Source organism: Oncorhynchus mykiss, chromosome 8 (genome assembly GCF_013265735.2).
Source record: "Oncorhynchus mykiss isolate Arlee chromosome 8, USDA_OmykA_1.1, whole genome shotgun sequence".
NCBI lineage: Eukaryota > Metazoa > Chordata > Actinopteri > Salmoniformes > Salmonidae > Oncorhynchus > Oncorhynchus mykiss.
Window position 1 is genome coordinate 60,886,142 of NC_048572.1, and position 24,247 is coordinate 60,910,388.

Below are 24,247 nucleotides of genomic sequence, written 5' to 3' on the forward strand. Positions count from 1 at the left end.
CGATTCCCAAACCTTCCATAACAAAGCCATCACCTACAGAGAGATGAACCTGGAGAAGAGTCCCCTAAGCAAGCTGGTCCTGGGGCTCTGTTCACAAACACATCCCACAGAGCCCCAGGACAGCAGCACAATTAGACCCAACCAAATCATGAGAAAACAAAAAGACAATTACTTGACACATTGGAAAGAATTAACAAAAAAAACTTAGCAAACTAGAATGCTATTTGGCCCTAAACAGAGAGTACACAGTGGCAGAATACCGACCACTGTGACTGACCCAAACTTAAGGAAAGCTTTGACTATGTACAGACTCAGTGAGCATAGCCTTGCTATTGAGAAAGGCCGCCGTAGGCAGACATGGCTCTCAAGAGAAGACAGGTTATGTGCTCACTGCCCACAAAATGAGGTGGAAACTGAGGTGCACTTCCTAACCTCCTGCCCAATGTATGACCATATTAGAGAGACATATTTCCCTCAGATAATACAGATCCACAAATAATTTTGAAAACAAAACCAATTTTGATAAACTCCCATATCTACTGGGTGAAATTCCACAGTGTGCCATCACAGCAACAAGATTTGTGACCTGTTGCCACAAGAAAATGGCAACCAGTGAAGAACAAACACCATTGTAAATACAACCCATATTTATGTTTATTTATTTTCCCTTGTGTACTTTAACCATTTGTACATTGTACAACACTGTATATTAATATATACAGTTGTAATGTCTTTATTGTTTCGAAACTTCTGTATGTGTAATGTTTAATGTACATTTTTATTGTTTATTTCACTTTTGTATATTATCTACCTCACTTGCTTTGGCAATGTTAACACGTTTCCCATGCCAATAAAGCCCCTTAAATTGAATTGAATTGAATTGAGAGAGAAAGATAGAGAGAGAGAGACATATAGAGAGAGACATATAGAGAGAGACATATAGAGAGAGAGAGAGACAGAGAGAGACATAGAGAGAGAGAGACATAGAGAGACACAGAGACATAGAGAGAGACATACAGAGACAGAGACGTAGAGAGAGAGAGACAAGGAGAGAGAGACAGAGACATAGAGAGACAGAGAGAGAGACATAGAGAGACATAGAGAGAGAGACATGTAGAGAGAGACATATAGAGAGAGAGAGACAGAGAGAGACATAGAGAGAGAGAGACAGAGAGAGACATAGAGAGAGAGAGACATAGAGAGACAGAGACATAGAGAGAGACATACAGAGACAGAGACGTAGAGAGAGAGAGACAAGGAGAGAGAGACAGAGACATAGAGAGACAGAGAGAGACATATAGAGAGAGAGAGACAGAGAGAGACATAGAGAGAGAGAGACATAGAGAGACACAGAGACATAGAGAGAGACATACAGAGACAGAGACGTAGAGAGAGAGAGACAAGGAGAGAGAGACAGAGACATAGAGAGACAGAGAGAGAGACATAGAGAGACAGAGACATAAGGAGAGAGAGACAGAGACATAGAGAGACATAGAGAGAGACAGATGGAGAGAGAGACGGGGAGATAGAGAGAGATCTCCCTCCAGCTTAACCTTGGTAGCTTTTATCAACTAATTACTAAAAAGATTTCATCATTGATGATGGCAATGATGGCAATGATGGCAATACCACTATTCAGACCGCACCAGCAAACAGTCAATTTATCCCCCCCCCCCCCAAAAAAAAAATATCCTCTATTTCACAATGGACAGATTTATCATTAGGATCACAGTGAAAAGATTTAAACGTTGATGGAGTTTTATCTGTTTCCTCTCAAAGGGCATCTCTAAAATACACCCCTGTAGGATAGGAAGGTCTCTGTGGAGATGAGGCACATCTACTACCAAGAGACACATTTCAAATGAGTAGCTAATAATCAAATCTTTCCATTTTAATACACATAAACAACCAAAGTAGAACAGGCATGCCCCATGAAATGAGCAAAAGCCCAAATGTGATGGATGAATACCTGTCTGAGGTATCTGTCACAAGTGACTGATTGTGTATCAATTATAAATGCATAAGGAGAAATTTGATTAGAATGTTTTTTAAATTAAAATCGAAGGTTTAGGAGTTTCTCACCTCCCCTCCTCCCTTTCAGTCAATGACTAATGAAAGAAAGGCTTCAGCACATTTTTGTTTTAGTGGCAACATTTATTTGGAATATTATTCATTTTACATTTTCATATTTAAATGTATTTGAATTGCACATTGCTGAGCTAGAGCAAGATGGCTATACTGTGCTGTAAAATGCTTCTTAGACCTGAACAAAGTCTACAAATTCACATGCTCGCTTAAGGGTACAGAATCTTCATGTAAAAAGAGTATCAAGCTCAGAAGCTAATCCTAGTTTCTTATCCCTACACCCTGTCCTGACATTCCCCCATGTTGCTGTGTGTGTGTGTGTGCCAGCCCATTACCATTGGCCACCCTTCCTCAGATTAGCACTAATTAAACTGTGAAATCAGAGCCATTTCCTTAAGTCACTCAGTACACCATGAGACATGAGCCTGGCTAGAGAGAGGGGTGGCGAAGGGGACAGCTCGGGCTCAAGCACCCTGGCCCACTGCCACTCTCCCCTCCCTAACCCTCAGAGACATGTATGCATCCCAAATGGCACCCAATTCCGAGTAGTGAACTATACAGTTTAGTCATTAAGCAGACACTCTTATCCTGAGTGACTTACAGGAGCAATTAGGGTTAAGTACCTTGCTCAAGGGAACATCAACAGATTTTTCACCTTGTCGGCTCTGTGATTCGAACCAGCGACATCTTGGTTACCGGCCCAACGCCCATAACCGCTACATAGTGCAGGTAGCCTAGTGGTTAAGAGTGGTTTATGCCGGTAACCAAAAGGTTGCTGTTTTGAATCGCCATGCCGACTGTTGATGTGACCTTGAGCAAGGCACTTAACCCTAATTGCTCCTGTAAGTCGCTCTGGATAAGAGCGTCTGTCTGCTAAATGACTGTAATGTAGATACAGGAAAGCATCCATAAGCATCCATAAGCATCCATAAGCTGCTTGCCTCGAAGACATTTTGATTTGAGGGCGGGTCAAACTGGTGTTTTGAGGGGTGGGGTGGGTGGGGTTGGGAGGGGCCCCAGGGAGTGGGGGTGAGGGGGGTGTTGTAGTCATGACAATAACATGGGCCTGTTCCAGAGGGGGTGCATCTAATGATGAATAATTATGCAAGCTTTTAGTGGTTTCCATTTTTTCCCCCTCCCGTTGTGAAAAATATGACCTCCCCCCTGACTCATAGTGTTTAAAAAAACAAAAATGACTTTGATAAATGGCGACAAAATTGTTGCGAAAAACGTGCAACAGTGTTTCCCTCTGGCTGTGTTAGGAGGCAATTTTGTTACTAGTGCTCTCAGGTCATTAGTGTATAATACTCACCCAGTTGGTGGTCTTCTTCTGCGCCTAATGTGGATAATAAGACAACGCCAGCGACATGCACACTACATTAATGACACTATGAGGGTCAGTTGATGAATACATGTCTGTACTAAGAGGTGGCCTATCCTATCTCAGTTACAGTGCGGGACAGTTAAGGAGTTCTCTGTAGCTCAGTTTGTAGAGCATGGCTTTATTTGGTTCGTGGGACCACCCATATGTAAAATGTATGCAAGCGTGACTGTAAGTCGCTTTGGATAAAAGCGTCTGCTAAATGGCATACACTACCGCGCTAAAGTTTTAGAACACCTACTCATTCAATGGTTTTTCTTTATTTTTACTATTTTCTACATTGTAGAATAATAGTGAAGACATCAACACTATGAAATAACACATATGGAATCATGTAGTAACCAAAAAAGTGTTAAACAAATCTAAATATATTTTATACTTGAGATTCTTCAAATAGCCTTTGCCTTGATGACAGTTTTGCACACTCTTGGCATTCTCTCTATATACATTGTATATAACAAATCATTATTTATTTTCCTCTTTGTTTCTGTAAGTTGAATTATATTTTAGCTTCATTTGAGAGTTATTGTATTCCTTCCTGTATTTCAGTGAGACTTCTCACATGTTTAGAATAGAATAGCATAATTTCTCCTTGGGTCCTGTATACAATATATGACTAACAGCTGAAACAGGCCACCTCACTGACAACAGCACAGCACATCCCTAGTGAAATGTATCCACATAGAGAGCCATCACGTTCAGCGGATAATGGATTTCCTTTCAAAGTTTTTCCGTTCACTCCGGCAGATACTTGTGTATTCAGTCAAAAGACACTTGGGAGGGAAAACGTCTTCTCCCAACAAGCAACTCTTTTCAGAATTCGAATTGTGTTCATACCGTACATAGAGCTTTTCAACATAGAGCATGCACTCCCACACACACATACACACACAACCCCCACCACACACACACACACACACCACCCCACACAGAACACACACACACCACCCCTCACATACAAACGTGGCAGTAACGGATGTGTGGGGGGGTTCAATCCGAAGGATAAGATGGGCGGTGACAGGCGTACCATTCACCTTGATCACCGGCATGTTGTTGGCTTTGATCTGTGCTGCATGCTAACGAATGGGCTTTTAGCTAGAGAATAATGAGGAAGACGCTTTTAACAAGCTCATCTTAGAGGAATATTGGTGATTACATGCAGTAGGATAGGCTGCTGTTGGAAACGAGCTTTGGAGGCTCAGTGCATGCTGTTGTTTGTGCGGATATGTATGTGTGACAGTGAGAACATTAGCAGTGTTGTTTCTCTTTCACTCACGCACACACATAATTCATACAATACCACAACACATATTTATTATTCATAGGTTTGTTTATTTGAGTGAAATGCCCCCATTCTATTTTGGCCTGTGTTTGGTAATGCAGAGTTAAAGAGGGCTGCAGGCGTTTTTATCTAGTGAAGAATGTAACTACAGTTGCTGAATGTACAGTGTAGATGCTATTAATGATTCATCACAATATTTCAAAGGCTGTAGCAAAATTGTGTTGTGCTTTATACAATACATATAATTACATTTCCATTGGACAACATCAGTAAGAATGTTGAAACACCCTTACTGTAGATGCGTTGTATAGAATTGACAAGACGTAGAATAGAAAATAGATGATGTATATTATTTGTGTTGGAGTTACCGAAGACCTTTGGCTGCAGTTTGGTTCTGCCACAACGCTTTCCTGACCAATTCACTCTGATTGTACCAGCCACCTGGCCAAGAAAGCAATGGCATTTTGAGGAGCTCTCTCTCTCTCTCTCTCTTTGTCTGTGAATACACAGAGACATTTTTTTCTTCCCTGGGCATCAAAACAACCTTTCTTTTCTCTTTTCTCCCTGCCATCAATAGGAGCGGCAGCTGACTCTTCAAGCTCAATGCATCACGTTTGTCTGCCTCCACAGCAATCACCTTCATCACGAATCAGTCTCAGACAGGGAGAATGCCTCAAAGCCTCTAAAATGAATTGTCTCTTTTTGTTCGAGGCAGACTGAGGGGATTGTGATAACAATAAGGTCCCCCACAATTATACTCTTTTTTTTTTTTTTTTTACATCTGGTACCACCACTACTACTATTTGTACCACTTCTACGACTAGTGCCACCACTACTTCCACCAATACCTACTACTACTTCTACTGCTACTACTTCTACCACTACTTATTCTACCAATACTACTTCTACTAACATTACTACTTCTACCTCTAGTACTACCACTACTACCACAAATACTTCTACCACTAATACTTCTACCACTACTTATTTTACCACTACTACTTCTACTACCATTACTACCACTACTACTACCACTACTTCTACTACCACTACTACTACCATTACTACCACTACTACTTCTACTACCATTACTACCACTACAACTTCTACTACCATTACTACCACTACTACTACTACTGCCACTACTCCCACTACTACTTCTACCACTAATACAACTACTTATTCTGCCAATACTAATACTACTACCATTACTACCACTTCTACTACTACTTCTACCACTAATACGTCTACCACTACTTATTCCACCACTACTACTTCTACTACCACTACTACTACCATTAATAGTTCTACCACTACTACTACCACTACCACTACCACCAACACCACTATCACTATTACTACTACTACCACTATCACTACTACCAGTACTACTACTACCAGTACTACTATTACTACCACTACCACTACTACCACTACTACTACCACCATTACTACTACTACTACCACTACTACCACTACTACTACCACTACTACTACCACTAATACTTCTACCGCTACTTATTTTACCACTACTACTTATATTACCATTACTACCACTACTACTACTACCACTACTACTACTATTTCTACAACTTCTACCACTAATACAACTACTTCTTCCACCAATACTACTACCACTACTACTATTTCTTCTTCTACTACTACCACTACTACTTCTAATACTTCTACCACTACTTATTCTATCAATACTACTTCTACTAACATTACTACTTCTACCACTACTACCACCACTACTACTATCACTTCTACCACTACTACTACCACGAATACTTCTACCACTACTTATTCCACCACTACTACTACTACCACTACCACTACTACTTCTACCACTACTTCTACTACCACTACTACTTCTACTACCATTACTACCACTACTACTGACACTACCATTACTACTACTACCACTGCTACCACCACTACCACCACTAATACAACTACTTATTCTGCCAATACTACTACTACTACCATTACTACCACTTCTACTATTACTTCTACCACTAATACTTCTAACACTTCTACTACCATTACTACCACTACTACTACCACTACCACTACTACTACCACTACCACCAACACCACTATCACTATTACTACCACTACCACTACTACCAGTACTACTACTACCAGTAGTACTACTGCTACCACTACCACTACTACTTCTACCACTAATACTATTACTTCTACCACGAATACTTCTACCACTTCTACTACCATTACTACCACTACTACTACCACTACTACTACCACTACCACCAACACCACTATCACTATTACTACCACTACCACTACTACCAGTACTACTACTACCAGTAGTACTACTGCTACCACTACCACTACTATTTCTTCTTCTACTACTACCACTACTACTTCTAATACTTCTACCACTACTTATTCTATCAATACTACTTCTACTAACATTACTACTTCTACCACTACTACCACCACTACTACTATCACTTCTACCACTACTATTACCACGAATACTTATACCACTACTTATTCCACCACTACTACTACTACCACTACCACTACTACTTCTACCACTACTTCTACTACCACTACTACTTCTACTACCATTACTACCACTACTACTGACACTACCATTACTACTACTACCACTGCTACCACCACTACCACCACTAATACAACTACTTATTCTGCCAATACTACTACTACTACCATTACTACCACTTCTACTATTACTTCTACCACTAATACTTCTACCACTTCTACTACCATTACTACCACTACTACTACCACTACCACTACTACTACCACTACCACCAACACCACTATCACTATTACTACCACTACCACTACTACCAGTACTACTACTACCAGTAGTACTACTGCTACCACTACCACTAATACTTCTACCACTAATACTATTACTTCTACCACTAATACTTCTACCACTTCTACTACCATTACTACCACTACTACTACCACTACCACCAACACCACTATCACTATTACTACCACTACCACTACTACCAGTACTACTACTACCAGTAGTACTACTGCTACCACTACTACTTCTACCACTAATACAACTACTTATTCTGCCAATACAACTACTACTACCATTACTACCACTTCTACTACTACTTCTACCACTAATACGTCTACCACTACTTATTCCGCCACTACTACTTCTACTATCACTACTACTACCATTACTAGTTCTACCACTACTACTACCACTACCACTACTACTACCACTACCACCAACACCACTATCACTATTACTACCACTACCACTACTACCAGTACTACTACTACCAGTAGTACTACTGCTACCACTACCACTACTACTTCTACCACTAATACAACTACTTATTCTGCCAATACTACTACTACTACCACCACTACTAACACTACTACTACTACTACTACCACTACTACTTCTACTACCACTACTACTTCTACTACCATTACTACCACTACTACTTCTACTACCATTACTACCACTACTACTTCTACTACCATTACTACCACTACTACTACTACTACTACTACTACTACTACTTCCACTACTACCACTACTACTTCTACCACTAATACAACTACTTATTCTGCCAATACTAATACTACTACCATTACTACCACTTCTACTACTACTTCTACCACTAATACGTCTACCACTACTTATTCCACCACTACTACTTCTACTACCACTACTACTACCATTACTAGTTCTACCACTACTACTACCACTACCACTACTACTACCACTACCACCAACACCACTATCACTATTACTACTATTACCACTATCACTAATACCACTACTACCAGTACTACTACTACCACTACTACTACCACTAATACTTCTACCACTACTACCACTACTACTACCACCACTACTACTACTACCACTACTACTACCACTAATACTTCTACCACTACTTATTTTACCACTACTACTTCTCTTACCATTACTACCACCACTACTACTACCACTACCACTACTACTACCACTACCACCAACACCACTATCACTATTACTACTACTACCACTATCACTAATATCACTACTACCAGTACTACTACTACCAGTACTACTATTACTACCACTACCACTACCACTACTACTACCACCACTACTACTACTACCACTACTACTACCACTACTACTACCACTAATACTTCTACTACTACTACCACCACTACTACTACTACCACTACTACTACCACTAATACTTCTACCACTACTACTACCACTACTACTTCTAATACTTCTACCACTACTTATTCTATCAATACTACTTCTACTAACATTACTACTTCTACCACTACTACTACCACTACTACTATCACTTCTACCACTACTACTACCACAAATACTTCTACCACTACTTATTCCACCTCTACTACTACTACCACTACCACTACTACTTCTACCACTAATACTTCTACCACTACTTCTACTACCACTACTACTTCTACTACCATTACTACCACTACTACTACTACTACTGACACTACCATTACTACTACTACCACTGCTTCCACCACTACCACTACTACTACTACCACTACTACCACTACTACTTCTACCACTAATACAACTACTTATTCTGCCAATACTACTACTACTACTACCATTACTACCACTTCTACTACTACTTCTACCACTAATACTTCTACCACTACTACTTCTACTACCATTACTACCACTACTACTACCACTACCACTACTACTACCACTACCACCAACACCACTATTACTACCACTACCACTACTACCAGTACCACTACTACCAGTAGTACTACTGCTACCACTACCACTACTACCACTACTACTACCACCACTACTACTACTACCACTACTAACACTACTACCACTACTAACACTACTACTACTACTACTACTACTACTACTACCACTACTACTACCACAAATACTTCTACCACTAATACTTCTACCACTACTTATTTTACCACTACTACAACTACTACCATTACTACCACTACCACTACTACTACTACCACTACTACTACCACTACTTCTACTACCACTACTACTTCTACTACCATTACTACCACTACTACTACTACTACTGCCACTACCATTACTACTACTACTACCACTACTACTACCACTACCCCTACTACTACTACTACCACTACTACTTCTACCACTAATACAACTACTTCTTCTGCCAATACTACTACTACTACTACCATTACTACCACTTCTACTACTACTTCTACCACTAATAGTTATACCACTACTACTTCTACTACCATTACTACCACTACCACTACTACTACCACTACCACTACTACTACCACTACCACCAACACCACTATCACTATTACTACTACTACCACTACTACCAGTACTACTACTACCAGTAGTACTACTGCTACCACTACCACTACTACTACCACTACTACTACTACTACCACTACTACTACTACTACCACTAACACTACTACCACTACTACTACTACCACTACCACTACTACTACCACCACTACTTCTACCACCACTACTACAACTACTACTACTACCACTACTACTATTACTACTACTACCACTACCAGTACCACTACTAATACTACTACCACCACTACTACCACTACACATACTACCACTACCACTACTACTACTACTACTACCACTACCACTACTACCACTACTACTAGTACTACTACCACTAAATCCTACATTCTGGAAACAATTGATGCTTATAACCATGGAATAAAGGGTGTGACTGTGTAAGAATTGATCATTCATGATCATTTGATTCTTTATTTGAGAATTAATTGTGAGAAAATAACTATTATTCCAAGGTGGCCCTGTTATTTTATTCTCTTCTGCAAAGTGATGATCAAAATTGAAAGGATAGAGTATGTTTAAGATGTAAATTAAACCCTAACGTTATTAACCCTCTTTTTAAAAGGAATGATTATGTGAAAAACCAAGGTCTATGTGACCTGGGTTGTGAAATCAAGCACACAGCATGAAATGCTCTATTTGGGTTGAAATCCTGGAGACGCCTGTCAGACTACAGACTGAGCCTGAATCCAGCCAGTCTCTCCAGCGCACACACACACGCACACACACACACACTGGTTATGTGGGCTTGCTTGTCATGCAATTTTCCACCTTGTGAAGTGAGCTTAGGTAGGTGTGTCTGTATCCCAAATGGCACCCTGTGTCCTATATAGTGCACTACTTTTGACCAGGGCTCACAAAAGTAAGGCACTATATAGGGAATAGGGAACCATTTGGGATGCAGACACACCTACCTAAGCTCACTTCACAAGGTGGAAAATTGAGCAGCGTGAAGAAGCACCCGGACTCCAGAGGAAAAAGGCTTCCTTAGCTTGCTTATTCTCTCTGTGTCCAAGCCTTTTCACTATCACTATAGAGCCTCTCTGCCCATATGAAATGCCTCGTCACAGTTGGTTTGTCAGCAGCAGAGAGAGGATGTGGAGGCCACTGGCCAGATGTTATTTATGCGTAATAATGTACTGTAGCCTATCTTGCAGGTGTCATTAAGGTTAGCTATGGGCCCTGGTCAAAAGTAGTGCACTATATAGGGAATAGGGTACCATTTGAGACATATTCAGGCTTTTGCGTTGCACGTTTGTTTTGATCGTAATACCAAGAGACACGGGGGGTTGTGGGGGATGGGAAATGAGTGGTGTCTAAAAGGTGGACAGATTAGTTTGGTGGTCCACTACTGAATTTGTGCTGTCAGCTTGGCAAAAGAAGTTACACTGAAACCTAGTTTTCCCATTGAAGGATATTAGTCTTGGTGCACAGTCTCTCATTTCACTGGTTAGGCTCAAACAAATGGAAATGTGAAAAGAAAACGAATTGCCGTAGCATCATGGACACGAGAGGTCAGGGAACTTACCGCTTTTGGTACCTCAGTCGGAGAGGAAGCTATTGGATAGTAAATAAATAAACATTCATACATTCCAATATATTTTCGCCTTTTTTAACTCTGTTTAATCCACCACATATGCTCTTCTTACTTTAGCGTTTTAAGATGCTGCTTAGAGCGAGAAAAACCCTGGGCTAGCCAGCCTATCCTAATGGAAAGCGTTTGCATGCTGCTAAGGGGGAAATGAGATATTGGAGCTGTAAGCTGTAGCTGGCTGTGGCGTCCTTTCTGTTTGTCCGATTGCAGCCCGGTGCAGAGTGAAAGCGCCCGGTTTTGTCCCTGTGCTGAGCCTGTCACCTCCAGCTGTCACACAGGAGAACAATGGACCAACACAGGAGGAGTTGGGCCTGAATAGAAAGATAAACTGAAGAGTCCTACCAAGTCTTGTCGTCTGCATTAGACAGGATCTCCTTCCCTCCTGTTCTAAGGCTGTGTCCCAAATGACACCCTTTCCCCTATATAGTGCACTACTTTTGACCAGAGGTGTGCACAATATTTTACCAGATGTCAAAAGTAGTGCAATGTGTAGGAAAAAGGATGCCATTTGTGACGTTCTTTAACCCTTTCTCTCCCCTCTGATCCACGTGCCCCCCCCCCCCCCCTCCTGGTTTCTCAGACCCAGCCACCCAGCCTTCCTTCCCCCATGTTTTCTGCAGCTGTTGCCCTCCATAGGATCAGCCCTTTCTGTGATAATAACTAATTAGCAGTATGTGTTGATTGGTTTTTGGAGGGATGTTTGTTCCTGTGTGTACTGTAGCGAAATAAGTCTCTGCTCCCTCTCTCTACATAGTTAGGTATTTTGAGGATAGGACACTGTGAGTCACTACTGCAGTGCATGGTCAAGGCTGGCAAATGCAATACCAAAATCAGATACATCGTTTTGTGTCGGCAGGACTGGCACAAGACAGCAGGAATGAATAATGGTTGTCAAGTTTTATTTTTAATGATGGAAATATATATATATATATATTTTTTTTTTACAGATGAATGATAAGGTAGGCTACAGTTAAGTAGCATAGTAGGCTTACTGTAAATCTGGGGATAACAGAGAGTACAGAGTAAGCTATAGCCTACAGTTGAACAACTAAAGGATGATTCTCAACCCATAGGAAAAAAAAACATATATATATATATATATATATATATATATATATATATATATATATATATATATATATACGTGTGTGGTTCAACCCATTTATTTCCAATAATTGAATATCCAAGAAAGAAACAAAATAAATATAAATATCCTAGTTAGGCTATTCCATAAGATAAGAAACCCCAAACAATTGTACAAATGAGAGGCAGGCAAGCGCAGGATCCATTCATATTCCCGACAAGCTTTTCAACAGCCAGCTCTGAGCTCTCCTCAAGCTTTCGCTACACAGTCGGCAACATGTGGAGGCATCACCATAGCAACCATTGGATGTGACATGTGGTACAGACAGGGACCCGAGGGCCGCTGAATATAAGGAGGGGCTCGATCCCCTACTTTGTCCAAAGCGAATAAATCATCACCCACACACATCTCCGCCACTCCTTTCCGCGGGAGTAGCGTGCTGGTATGGTTGAGGTTTCTCTAAAGAGTTTGTCAACGAAAAAATAGCTATTGGTGTATTTTATTTTTCTCCAAGCTTTCACCTCATTTGAGGAGAAGGCTTACCGGTCAGGGCAACCGCTGCCGTGTGCCTTTGTCACGGCTGAATTAAATGGAAGAGAGAGACTGTGAACTTTTGAAAGACGAAAGAACGGACTGAGAGGAGTCATTCACGCTGATGTTACCGCCGCTGCTAGTGTCTATGCAGCGACTGCCGTGTCGTGCGTGCTCTCGGATGGAATAGCTGAAGCTCAAGGAATCTCTGTAACATCTCAACATGAATTTGGGTAAATACTCGTATCAGATTAGGCGACGCAATATTGCAACACCGCTTGGCTTCACTTCTCTCTATCTCGAGATATCTCATGTTCAGCAAGTGCATGTGGTCTATTGGTGATAATCATCCAAATGGACTTGGATAAGATTATTTTGATTGTGTTTCGAGTTCATATACTTATCTATTAACCTATTTTGTTTTGTCATACATAGGCTATAGCCTGCTGGTCTTTTTGGATAATTGCGCATTACGCATGACGTTGTTGTATTTCATATGGTGAACATGCCTAATCCTCTGTTGGTATCAGTATATATGAATTAACCATAACCTGAAATATAAATTCAGTAGGCTCGTATTTGTTATTTATTTCTCTCACATTTCGACCTATTTTGACCACTCTTCTATAGAAATCTGAAGTTAATGCGCGGTGCACTGTGTAGCCTACCTGGAGTTTACGCATTAAGAAGATTGACGGCTCACAGTTGCCAGGGGTCAACTCAGTGCATATTTCTGTAGCCTAGACACAGTCTTTTATATTTGAATCAAAAATGTAATTTTGGGGTGGTTATTTTTGGTTATCTAGTCTATTTATGATGTGTTATTCTGATATATTGAAGTGAACAGACCTTATTGAAATATAGAACAGTTATTATGCCTGCAATGGTGGCACTTCATGTTGTCATTTATATGGAGAATTTACTTGTTTTAATGGTGTGTACAAATGATTAATTTGGAGGACCATCATGCATCACAATATGAGTGTACATATCAAAGTTATAGGCTATCTATGTTTGCCAGTTTGGCGGACTGAGATCTAAAGAACTGAATAGAATGGAAACAACTTCCACTAGAGTAGGCATATATATATATATATATATATATATATATATATATATATATATAATGTGTGTGTGGATATATATACATATATATATATATGTATATTATATATATATTATACATATATATAATGTATGTGTGGATATATATATGTATATATAATATGATTGATATGTGTGGTAAATTGTGTTAACAATTTATACACTAGTGAATCGTTAAATTGTCCTCTTGAAAAGTGTGTATGTGTGTGTGTGTGTGTGTGTGTGCGTGCCTGTTTGCTGAAAGGTTTTGTAAATGGGGGTGAACTTTTCAAAGGCATTGTATTATCCGAGGTTAGGGAGAGATCATTGTTTCCTCACAGTAGCTGGCTGAAAACAATAGTTAGACGCCTCTCTCCCCCTGACCTTTATTCAATGATTCAGAATAAGCCAGAGCTGTAGAAATCCATCTGCCTTTTGTCTAAGGTAGCCTCACTAATCTTTCATACCCCCTCACCAAGCCAACCAACATCCCTCAACTCAAGCCCTCTTCCTATGCCTTCTAGTTCACATACTAGAATTTAAAAACTACAAGGGCTGGATGGGATTTACTTGGAGGGGTCTCTAATTTTATAAGAGAGAAGAAGAGACCTGGGTTTCAATATGACTCCCTGTTAAAATAAAGGTGAAATAATGGTGAAAATAAATCCATGTTTTTAAGCCTATGGAATTGAAGAGTTTTAGTGACTTTATTTTGTTTGTCCCGCTATAGAACAGAATTCAGACTTTGCTTAATTAACAGTTTTCTCTCATCATACTGTAAACCTGTATAACCTATGGATTGTATGAGAAATACACTTGTCTTTTATATTCTGACAATTTTACAGCAATAATACATACATTTGAACAAGTGCATCTGCATACATTCTGCATGGTTTTTAATTTCAACAACCCTCGGATCCTTTCCCTCTCTTTCTTCAGATTATTGTAGCCTATAAACTATTGTTTCTCTCGGGAGAATCAGTGTTATTTTGGGCACACTCACCTACATCTGATATGTGTTGAAATGAAAAGCTTGACCCCAGAGTGTGCAGCATCCATCCTTGACGGCTATGCTAATGCTTTTTCTCCAATGCATGCTGAGGAGGAGCTGTGTATGTCAGATCACGTTTGCCTATGTGAAATTGAAATTTGCAAGTACAATTGCTTCAGGACAGATGGACAATAGACCTCTCGGCATGAAAGGAGCTCCCTTCCCCTTTGCTATCTGAGACCATTTTTTCAGCTTAATCATTGTTTTTTTTTTTTTTGCATGCATTAAGCAGTGTTGAAACAAAATATTTTTGGCCTACAATTAAGCTAGGCAAGTGTAAGTTAAAAACCCAACAGTAACCTAAGTGATTCATATTATGTAAAACATTAGATATCAGACTACAAATGGTCTTCATACCACATTTGTTTGCAAGGAAATGTGTGTCAATTTCAGAAAAACTATTTTATAATGATTTTTATTGGCACATATTTGTATTTATTTTTGTATCTATTTTTGTATCACCAAACATAATTAAGAAATGCAATTTTTGGGGCATTTCTTTCCATATATAATGGGATTTAATCTTACACAGCCCTCTGTGCGTCAAGATGTTGCCATGTCATTTGATTGAAAGTGCTAAGCCTTTGGAGAGAGAGGCGGAAAGGAAGGCCCTGGAGCTGCAATATTGAAGAGAAGATTCTGCCTTTTTGTCTGTCTGGCTGGCCTGCCTGGTAATATCTATTTTATGCTTCCTTTATACTGTACCAATGAAAAGGTCAAACATTCTCTTGTTGTGACTTTATTTTTGTAGATGCATAAAAAAAATGTAGGCCTTCAGATAATAATCACACACACGATACACATATTTACTTTGAACATTCTCCCTCAGCAAGCTTTTTGCTTTTCAATTATTCTATATTTTTTCTATACCACAGCATCTGGTTCTGTGGTTCTGCACCAGAAATCAGAATCTTAGCTCCTCATTTTTCATAGATGCGATTTAACGGCAAGCAGTTGAAGTCAGGCTACATTTGTTTGAATCAATGGAGAGGGCAGCATAAGCATCTGTCCAGTGAGGGAAGACTGAACAGTTACAGTTTGGAAACTAAGTATGGCTATTACTATCCAAGCAAGATGCCATTGATCCTTCTCTATGAAATTTAATTTGACAAAATAATGAAATGATTATAATCTTTTTTGGGGAGGGTGGCGGGGGTGGGGGTCCGTGGAAAAATATATTTTGCAGAAGATTACTGGAATCAAAGCAAGTGTGTCATGCAGTTCAAATGTATTATTAGTGAGTGTCTACAATAAACATTCTGCCCAGTTTATTTAGTCATATTTCTGTAAGATGCATCAGAGCGTTCCGGTATTTGTTTCTCTCTCTCTGAGACTGAGAGAAGGTCAGTGGAAACACAATGCTTAGAATTTTTTACAATTGAATCTTTAGAAAATAATATCATATTTTTTAGACTGAGAAATGCTATTTTTCATCCTAGCACTGAGGGCCTCGGTGAGACTGATAAAGAGGATAGTTTCCCACTGTTTCCTTTTAACACAATCACATTACCATGCAACCAGGCTTTACAGTAGAGCTTAATGCTCCCAGGCAAATTGGACCCCACAAAGCATTGGGAAACTGTTGTCTCCCTTTGTAGAGCTTTCTGCATCCGTTCTTTTAAGGTGCTGAATACAGCCAGCTATGAATGAAATCAGAGGGAATAGATCTATACCGTTCACTGTAGTGGCGGGGTACCCTGTCTCACAGCCTCACAACACAAGGCATTCCAGAACAATCCTTGTGCAGCATTCAGTGGCCACCCCTTCCAACCTTCCACCTCCTTGGGGCTTACACGTCTGTGACAGGCAGGCAGGCAGGCCCATCTCACAATCTGTGTCCCAAATCACACCCTATTCCCTATACAGTGCACTACTTTGACCAAAGCCCTGGTCAAAAGTAGAGCTTATAGGGAATAGGGTGTGATTTGGGATGCCGCCACAGCCTTTTTTTTAACACACATTTCCATTAATTGGGATGCAGACTGGTCCGGCCCTAATCCCTACGACCCCTGGCCTGCCACCGACTGACACACGTTCCACCAATATTTTCTTACTAGGTCTTTATGATGCAGAGAGAAAATGAGCCTGAACTTTAAATGAGGGCCTTGCTTTTCTGCAATGTAAGACAAGGTAGAAAATAGAATGTGGCAGGCTGAATACATAGCATAAAATGACTATTAGAACAAGATCATGAATAGCCTAGTCAGGCATTCATAATTGTGTGAGAGAGGGGGGTTGTAAATGCATTTTTTTGTAACACTACAAAGAGGATGTAAAAAATAATAAGAAAAAAAATGGTTTGCTAATTATTCCTGTCTTGAAGCAAGCAGCAGAGTCGAGCCAAGCTTTTTTCACTATTTATTTTTGATCATTCTGTAAAAAAAAGGGGGAATTGTTGATCTGGTAGTTGAGAGCTGCAAATTGCAATCCCGTCTCTTCACTCGTCCCCCCTGCTCTGTATTGTTGCTAACATCATTTATGCTGTCTCTAATGAGAGAGAATTATCAGGCTATTGTTGATTCACCGTGGCCGGGGTCTGTGTCCCAAATGGCACCCTATTCCCTATGGGCCCTGGTCACAAAAGTAGTGCACCATAAAGGGAACAGGGTGCCATTTGGGACATACCCCGGGTAGAATGGAACACGACCATTATCCCAGATCACTGGCCTCTGAAATGAACTCCATGTAGCAGTAAGATGGTCTGCTTTTAATGAACAACATAATGAATTTCCCTTCTTTATATGTTTTAGTGCATGTAGTGCTTTTTCCCTATGTAGCCTACTTGGGTATAGGTTTATATGGTGTTTGAATTGAGTACTCTGTCTATAGCGGGATTTCTTCCTAGCAATGTACTGTGTAAAATGAAGTAGGCTAAATTAATCTTAAAGTTTGCTTTAGATACGTGTTTGGCAGTGATTAAATGCTTGACAGGTTGTAGGTACTCGACAAGTCGTTGGCTACTAGTTAAATGTCCTTCTGTTTGTAATGATGTCATAGGAAAATACTGCAGGAAAACTACTGTGTCAGGTGAAGCTAACAGTGGTTGGGTTAATACATTCTAAATATTTGTTATTTTATTCAATATATTCCTTAATAATCTACACTTTGGGGAGTTGATGTGTTCCGTGCACTATTGGACACATATGATGGAGCAAAAACACTTGAGGATCAGATGTTTTATCTGCAACTATATGCATACTTTAATATGTCCCACCAAAACATGTACAATTGTGGATCACTGACTTATTGTCTCTAATGGATCAGGAAAATGTGTGAAGTCTGAAAACACAACGTCACCATTATATCATGTGTAATTCTCCCCCCCCCCCCCCCCCCGCCCCCACCTCTCTCTCATCCCTTCCTCTCCTCTCTTTCTCCATCTCTCTCTCCCTCTCCCCCCCACCCTCTCTCACTCCTCCCCTCCCTCCCTCCCTCCCTCACTCTATCTCTCTCTCCCTCTCTCTCGCTCCTCACTCCCTCCCTCACTCCATCTCTCTCTCCCTCTCCCCACCCACCCACCCTCTCTCTCTCTCTCTCTCCCTCTCTCTTTCCCTCATTCTCTCCTACAGAGAAGCCAGATCAGCCAGATTCCCACCAAGTACAGCGCGGCCGAGTCCGCCAAGTTCCTGATCCTGACAGTGGTGTCTATCCTTTGCATCGTGGCTGTGCTGCTGGCCTCCATCGTGGTCTACTGCCTCCGACACCACTCTCACCTCAAGCTCAAGGAGAAACTCACCAGCCTGGGAACAGACACAGGCAGCGATGCTACGTCCACCTATCAAGTAGGAGAATATATATCAGACGTTATGTTGTGTACACTTCACAGGAGGCTGGTGAGGGGAGGACGGCTCATATTAATGGCTGGAACGGAGCAAATGAAATGGCATCAAACACATGGTATTTGATACCATTGCAACTCTTCTGCTCCAGCCATTACCACGAGACCATCCTCCCCAATTAAGGTGCCACCAACCTCCTGTGTTACACTTGTTTATCTACTTGTGGTTTGTGGTGTAATTTAGATTTTTCATTTGTAGAGTAGTATGCATTTCTTCCATTCCTTTTTGAGCGTTTGGGAATTTGGAAAATGGAAAACGATATGAACCCAACAGGTTTGCGGGTGGCATTGTCCGTCTGTGCTGGTAGTCATTTCAATTCCCCTCTCTAACAGGTGTAATTATCCTACGGCCTGAAAGTCCAGTTGTGAAATTCAATTTATAGAATCCATTATTAAGTGCCTTTTTAAGCAAAGAATTAGATAGAAATTTCTGCCACTGACCATTCTCCCTGATCTGTTTAAATGAGTGGTCCTGTGAGCATTCATTTTAGAATGAGCAGGGCCACAGCCCTTCTCTTTGGTACTTACATTTTACAGCACTTTAGGTGCTGTCCTCAAGTCATTCTAATACGTATAAATAATACTAGCTTAGGGTATTCAACTTTAATGTTTCTTTCTACTTTCAAATATATTATATTTGACTGTGACATATTTGGATGTATTTCATATTGACCAACAAGGTGGCTGGATAGTTTTATTAGTCTTAAATATTTTTCATAATCCACTTACTGCTGGGCTCCTGCACATTTCCGCTTAATTGATGTTTACTGGGCCTTTACAGACTTTGATTACGAGTCCGTAGCTTTTCCTAAGGCATTTAACACCTTGGTCATGCAACTAAAACCAATGCCAATATTGTATATTTTGATATTAAGTCATTTCACTAACATACTACACATGAAATTACAATACAATGCTTTGTTGTTATCCCTTTGCTGCTATGTTACACTCTCATAGTAGCTGTGTAGCATCCATCCTAAGGATATATAGAAGGATTCCCTTGACTGAATTGAATCTACGCCTGTGTGTGTGTGTGTGTGTGTGTGTGTGTGTGTGTGTGTGTGTGTGCGTGTGCGTGCGCTGGCCCAGCACAAGGGAGCAGGGGACTCTTTAAAGCTACATGCAATTAAACCAGAAGGGTAGCAGCGGGCAGTTTGACGACTGTACTACACACACACATCACTGAGTCACACTTACATTCTCACAACCTCACTGCATGCTAATGACCCAGGCCCTGGGTGCGTCTGTCTGAGCCTCTGAGGCCATGGTCACACACACACACACATGTATATATATATATATGTATATATATATATATATATATATATATATATATATATATATCACAGACATCTCTATGCCTTAGGTCTCAGCGTCTCTAAGTTGTCAGCCATATTGTCCTGTGATATGAAAATATGATGTTCAACTGGTTGACACTGAAAGAGAAACGCTTGATTGACAGGCTGCCTGCTGTCCCTATATTGTGGATGATGCCTGTCTGTCAGCCAGTCTCCAGTCCCCTGGATTTCCAAGAGAAACACGGGAACTGCCTGCTGAACAGTCTACTGAGGTTGATATTATCCCTCTCTGGCCTTCCGCATCTCTCTCAATTCAATTCAAGGGGCTTTATTGGCATGGGAAACATGTGTTAACATTGCCAAAGCAAGTGAGGTTGATAATATACAAAAGTGAAATAAACAATAAAAATTAACAGTAAACATTACACATACAGAAGTTTCAAAACAATAAAGACATTACATAGGTCATATTATGTATATTTACAATCTCTCTCTCTCTCTCCACCATATTGAGTCAGAGGGCCTTTGTTTGTTTTAGCACATGGGCAAAGCCTAATAAATAACATAAATACAAACTATTATTTAATGTAAATGCAACCCATTGTTTAATCTTGTTCCAAGTAGATTTTTCACTTTTGAATTCCCACATTTCTAAAGCAATGAAACAAAATCCTTGTAAATCATGAAATTAAGTTGGTTAAAAATCATGACATAATGACCCCAAGCACATTCTGTGCATAACACTTTTAGATATATTGGCCCCAATATTGGAAATCTAACAGGTTATTTTGGATCCACTGTCCCAATAAGCCACGCCTCCAAATATTTTAATAGGCTGCCACTGCTACATTTCCTACACCGCTATAGACTACGGTTTGCCTGACAACGTCACAAAAATGATGAGCGCGCATTGCAGAGGTAGAAGGCTGTGTGTTTTTCTGATTCTGAACAGTCAGATAGCTGCCGTGTGGGGAATCGTAGGTTGGTTTCAGTTAGTTGTATATTGTTATTGATGCCATGTCTTGTTTGGAGGTGACTTATGTCACAGCTATGCTAATATATAAAATTCCCTAGCTAGCTAATCAACAACTGTATTGATGTATTGTGCTTTTAAAAAAAAAATGTTTTCAATAAACATTTGGTGACTAAATATAGTTTACAGCCTTGTCTGTTTTGCCGCCAAAGTTGCACACGCATCGGTTTTGTTGCTAAACAACCCACCCGTCAATGCAATGCGCATGAGGTGTTGAAAGCAATTAAGAAGCTTTTATTCAATAGAAAAAAATCACATCGATCGGTCAAATGAGTTATTTTATTTCAGACAAGTTGAATAGCATAGGTTGGTCGAACCAAAGCGTCATTTTGGATCATGCCATTCATGCCATTACAGTGTAGTACACTATACAGGGAATGGGGTTCCATTTGAGATGCTACCATGGACTGGTGTTGGAGGCTCGCTAGTCTCTCAGTGACAGACTACGTCAACATCAATGGTACCATAGATCTGTCATGGTACAAAGGGATGCGTGAGATCACGAGCAGCTTTAGTCCCGGGGCTTGGGATTTTCAGCACTGGTTATTTGGAAGAATCACGACTTCGCAGGTGTTAGCATCTTTCGAATTTCAGATGGGGAGGGGACATTTGGCCCAAAGACTTGCAAAGAGAGAGGGTGGGGCACTTTGTTCTGGTTCCGATCCTCGTTCTATCTCTTCTCTTAACACGTATGGACCCAGAACTTAATCGAGCTTCTGAACATTTACACAAGACTAGGTTTACCGAGATCAGAAGCTCACCTACACTGGCCACTCTTCACAGATACTTCCACTGCCCAGGATGGTATATGGCTGCTTCCCAAATGGCACCCTATTCCCTATTTAGTGGCTCATAGGGCTCCTGTGTCTTTCTGTCTGTGTATTTGAAATCAAATGATAGAAGATAATGATATTATTTTATGTCAGGCCAGACTTTATTTTGTGAGCTAGCTAGTGCGTTCTGTGTCATCTGAACCAAATGCATTGGAATACATTTCCATCATCTAATCGATTTTTACAAGGTAAACTTTAACAAACAATCTGTGTTCAATTCCAGATTTTCGTGTGAGAAATATTAGATAACACATTCAGAGCTTGTTTTCAAACATCAGTTGAAGGAATGAATAATGTAACATCTGACAACTGTTCCAATGTCTGTCTCAGGCTCACACGTCAGAGAACAGATTTATCTATCAATCCAGGGTTTTTGTTTTGAGAATTTCTCCATATCCTGCAATATAACATGGAGATCAACCATATACAGTATAACAGACTGACACCAGGGGAGCATCCCAAATGGCACCCTATTCCCTACATAGGGCACTACTTTTGTCCAGACTCTGACCTACATAGTGCACTACTTTTGACAAGGCTCTGAAAAAAACAAGGTAATATACTATAGAGGGAATATGGTGCTATTTGGGACACAGCGCTGTTCATTTCTCCTTGGCCTGGGCAGTGCCATACTAAAGCTGTAAATAGGTCTTATTTCATTTAAACCCGACCTTGGTGGAACGTTTTTCTTTTTCCTCCTCGTCTGTTTCATTTGGGTTTTTAGCAGGCAGCTAATTGAATATCTCAGGGGAGGCCATTTTCATATGGGGCCTTTTTAATTAGGACTGATGGTGGTAACCACCAAGTCCACCCTGTAGAGTTGTTGGAATGTGAATGTTACAGCCTGCGGTAATGGTGCGGCTGTCTGGCTGTCTGGAATGGAGCTGTAGCAGAGGGATGGGGGAGAGGAGAGGCAGGCCTTACCTGGTGGCTGCTGGGAAAGACAGGCAGGCAGGCAGACTGACAGATTTTGTAGAATTGAGTGGTTATAAGCCACTCGACTTATAGCATGTTAATAGATTGGAAATATGACGGGCTGGATTCCTGTATTTCTCTATAATGTGATTCCTGTATTTCTCTATAATGTGATTCCTGTATTTGTTTTGTATATTTTTCTATAATGATATTATATGTACTTAAACTGAAGCTGAGTGGTAGCACACCACATACTCGTTCCAGTGAATGGTACTGAGGGAATGGGTGCTGGTAAAACAAAGACAGACCTAATTGCCATGGTTATAGCTTGGACAGCTAGTGGATCAATGTCACATGGAGGATAAGGATAAATAGTGAGATAAGATATCAACTGTAATGAAATTGCTTGTGATGTCACTCACAGCCAGTGTTAATCATTGTTATCGCTCTCCTAATGACTGGAGCATGTGCAGCTCGACGTCCTCTGGCTACATCCCCAGCTGCATTAGATCGCTGCTCCCCGACAGACATCCTCATTCGGCCGTGACTGAGAAAAATGATAATTTGAACTCATGGAGTAAACGTTATAACTGTTTCAGTATTTCTTAAATATTTCTTGAATAATACTTCAGTATTACTGAAAGAGCAGGTTGAACCCACGCTGGAATACAGAAATACTCCAATTATACCACAGAAGGTCTTTTGTATAGTAAGCCTTTGGTATGTCGTTGACGCTGATACAGTGCCTTGCGAAAGTATTCGGCCCCCTTGAACTTTGCGACCTTTTGCCACATTTCAGGCTTCAAACATAAAGATATAAAACTGTATTTTTTTGTGAAGAATCAACAACAAGTGGGACACAATCATGAAG

General features: G+C 40.4%; 1 protein-coding gene across 1 annotated transcript in view; it reads left to right on the forward strand.

Annotated features, from left to right (window-relative positions):
* LOC110530265 (receptor-type tyrosine-protein phosphatase N2) overlaps positions 1-24,247 on the forward strand; it is a 148,120-nt gene that overhangs the window by 100,191 nt on the left and 23,682 nt on the right. Inside the window, exon 15 of the mRNA XM_021613182.2 lies at positions 19,029-19,241. Coding sequence (XP_021468857.2) covers positions 19,029-19,241 — 213 coding nt within the window. The remainder of the gene's footprint in view (positions 1-19,028; positions 19,242-24,247) is intronic.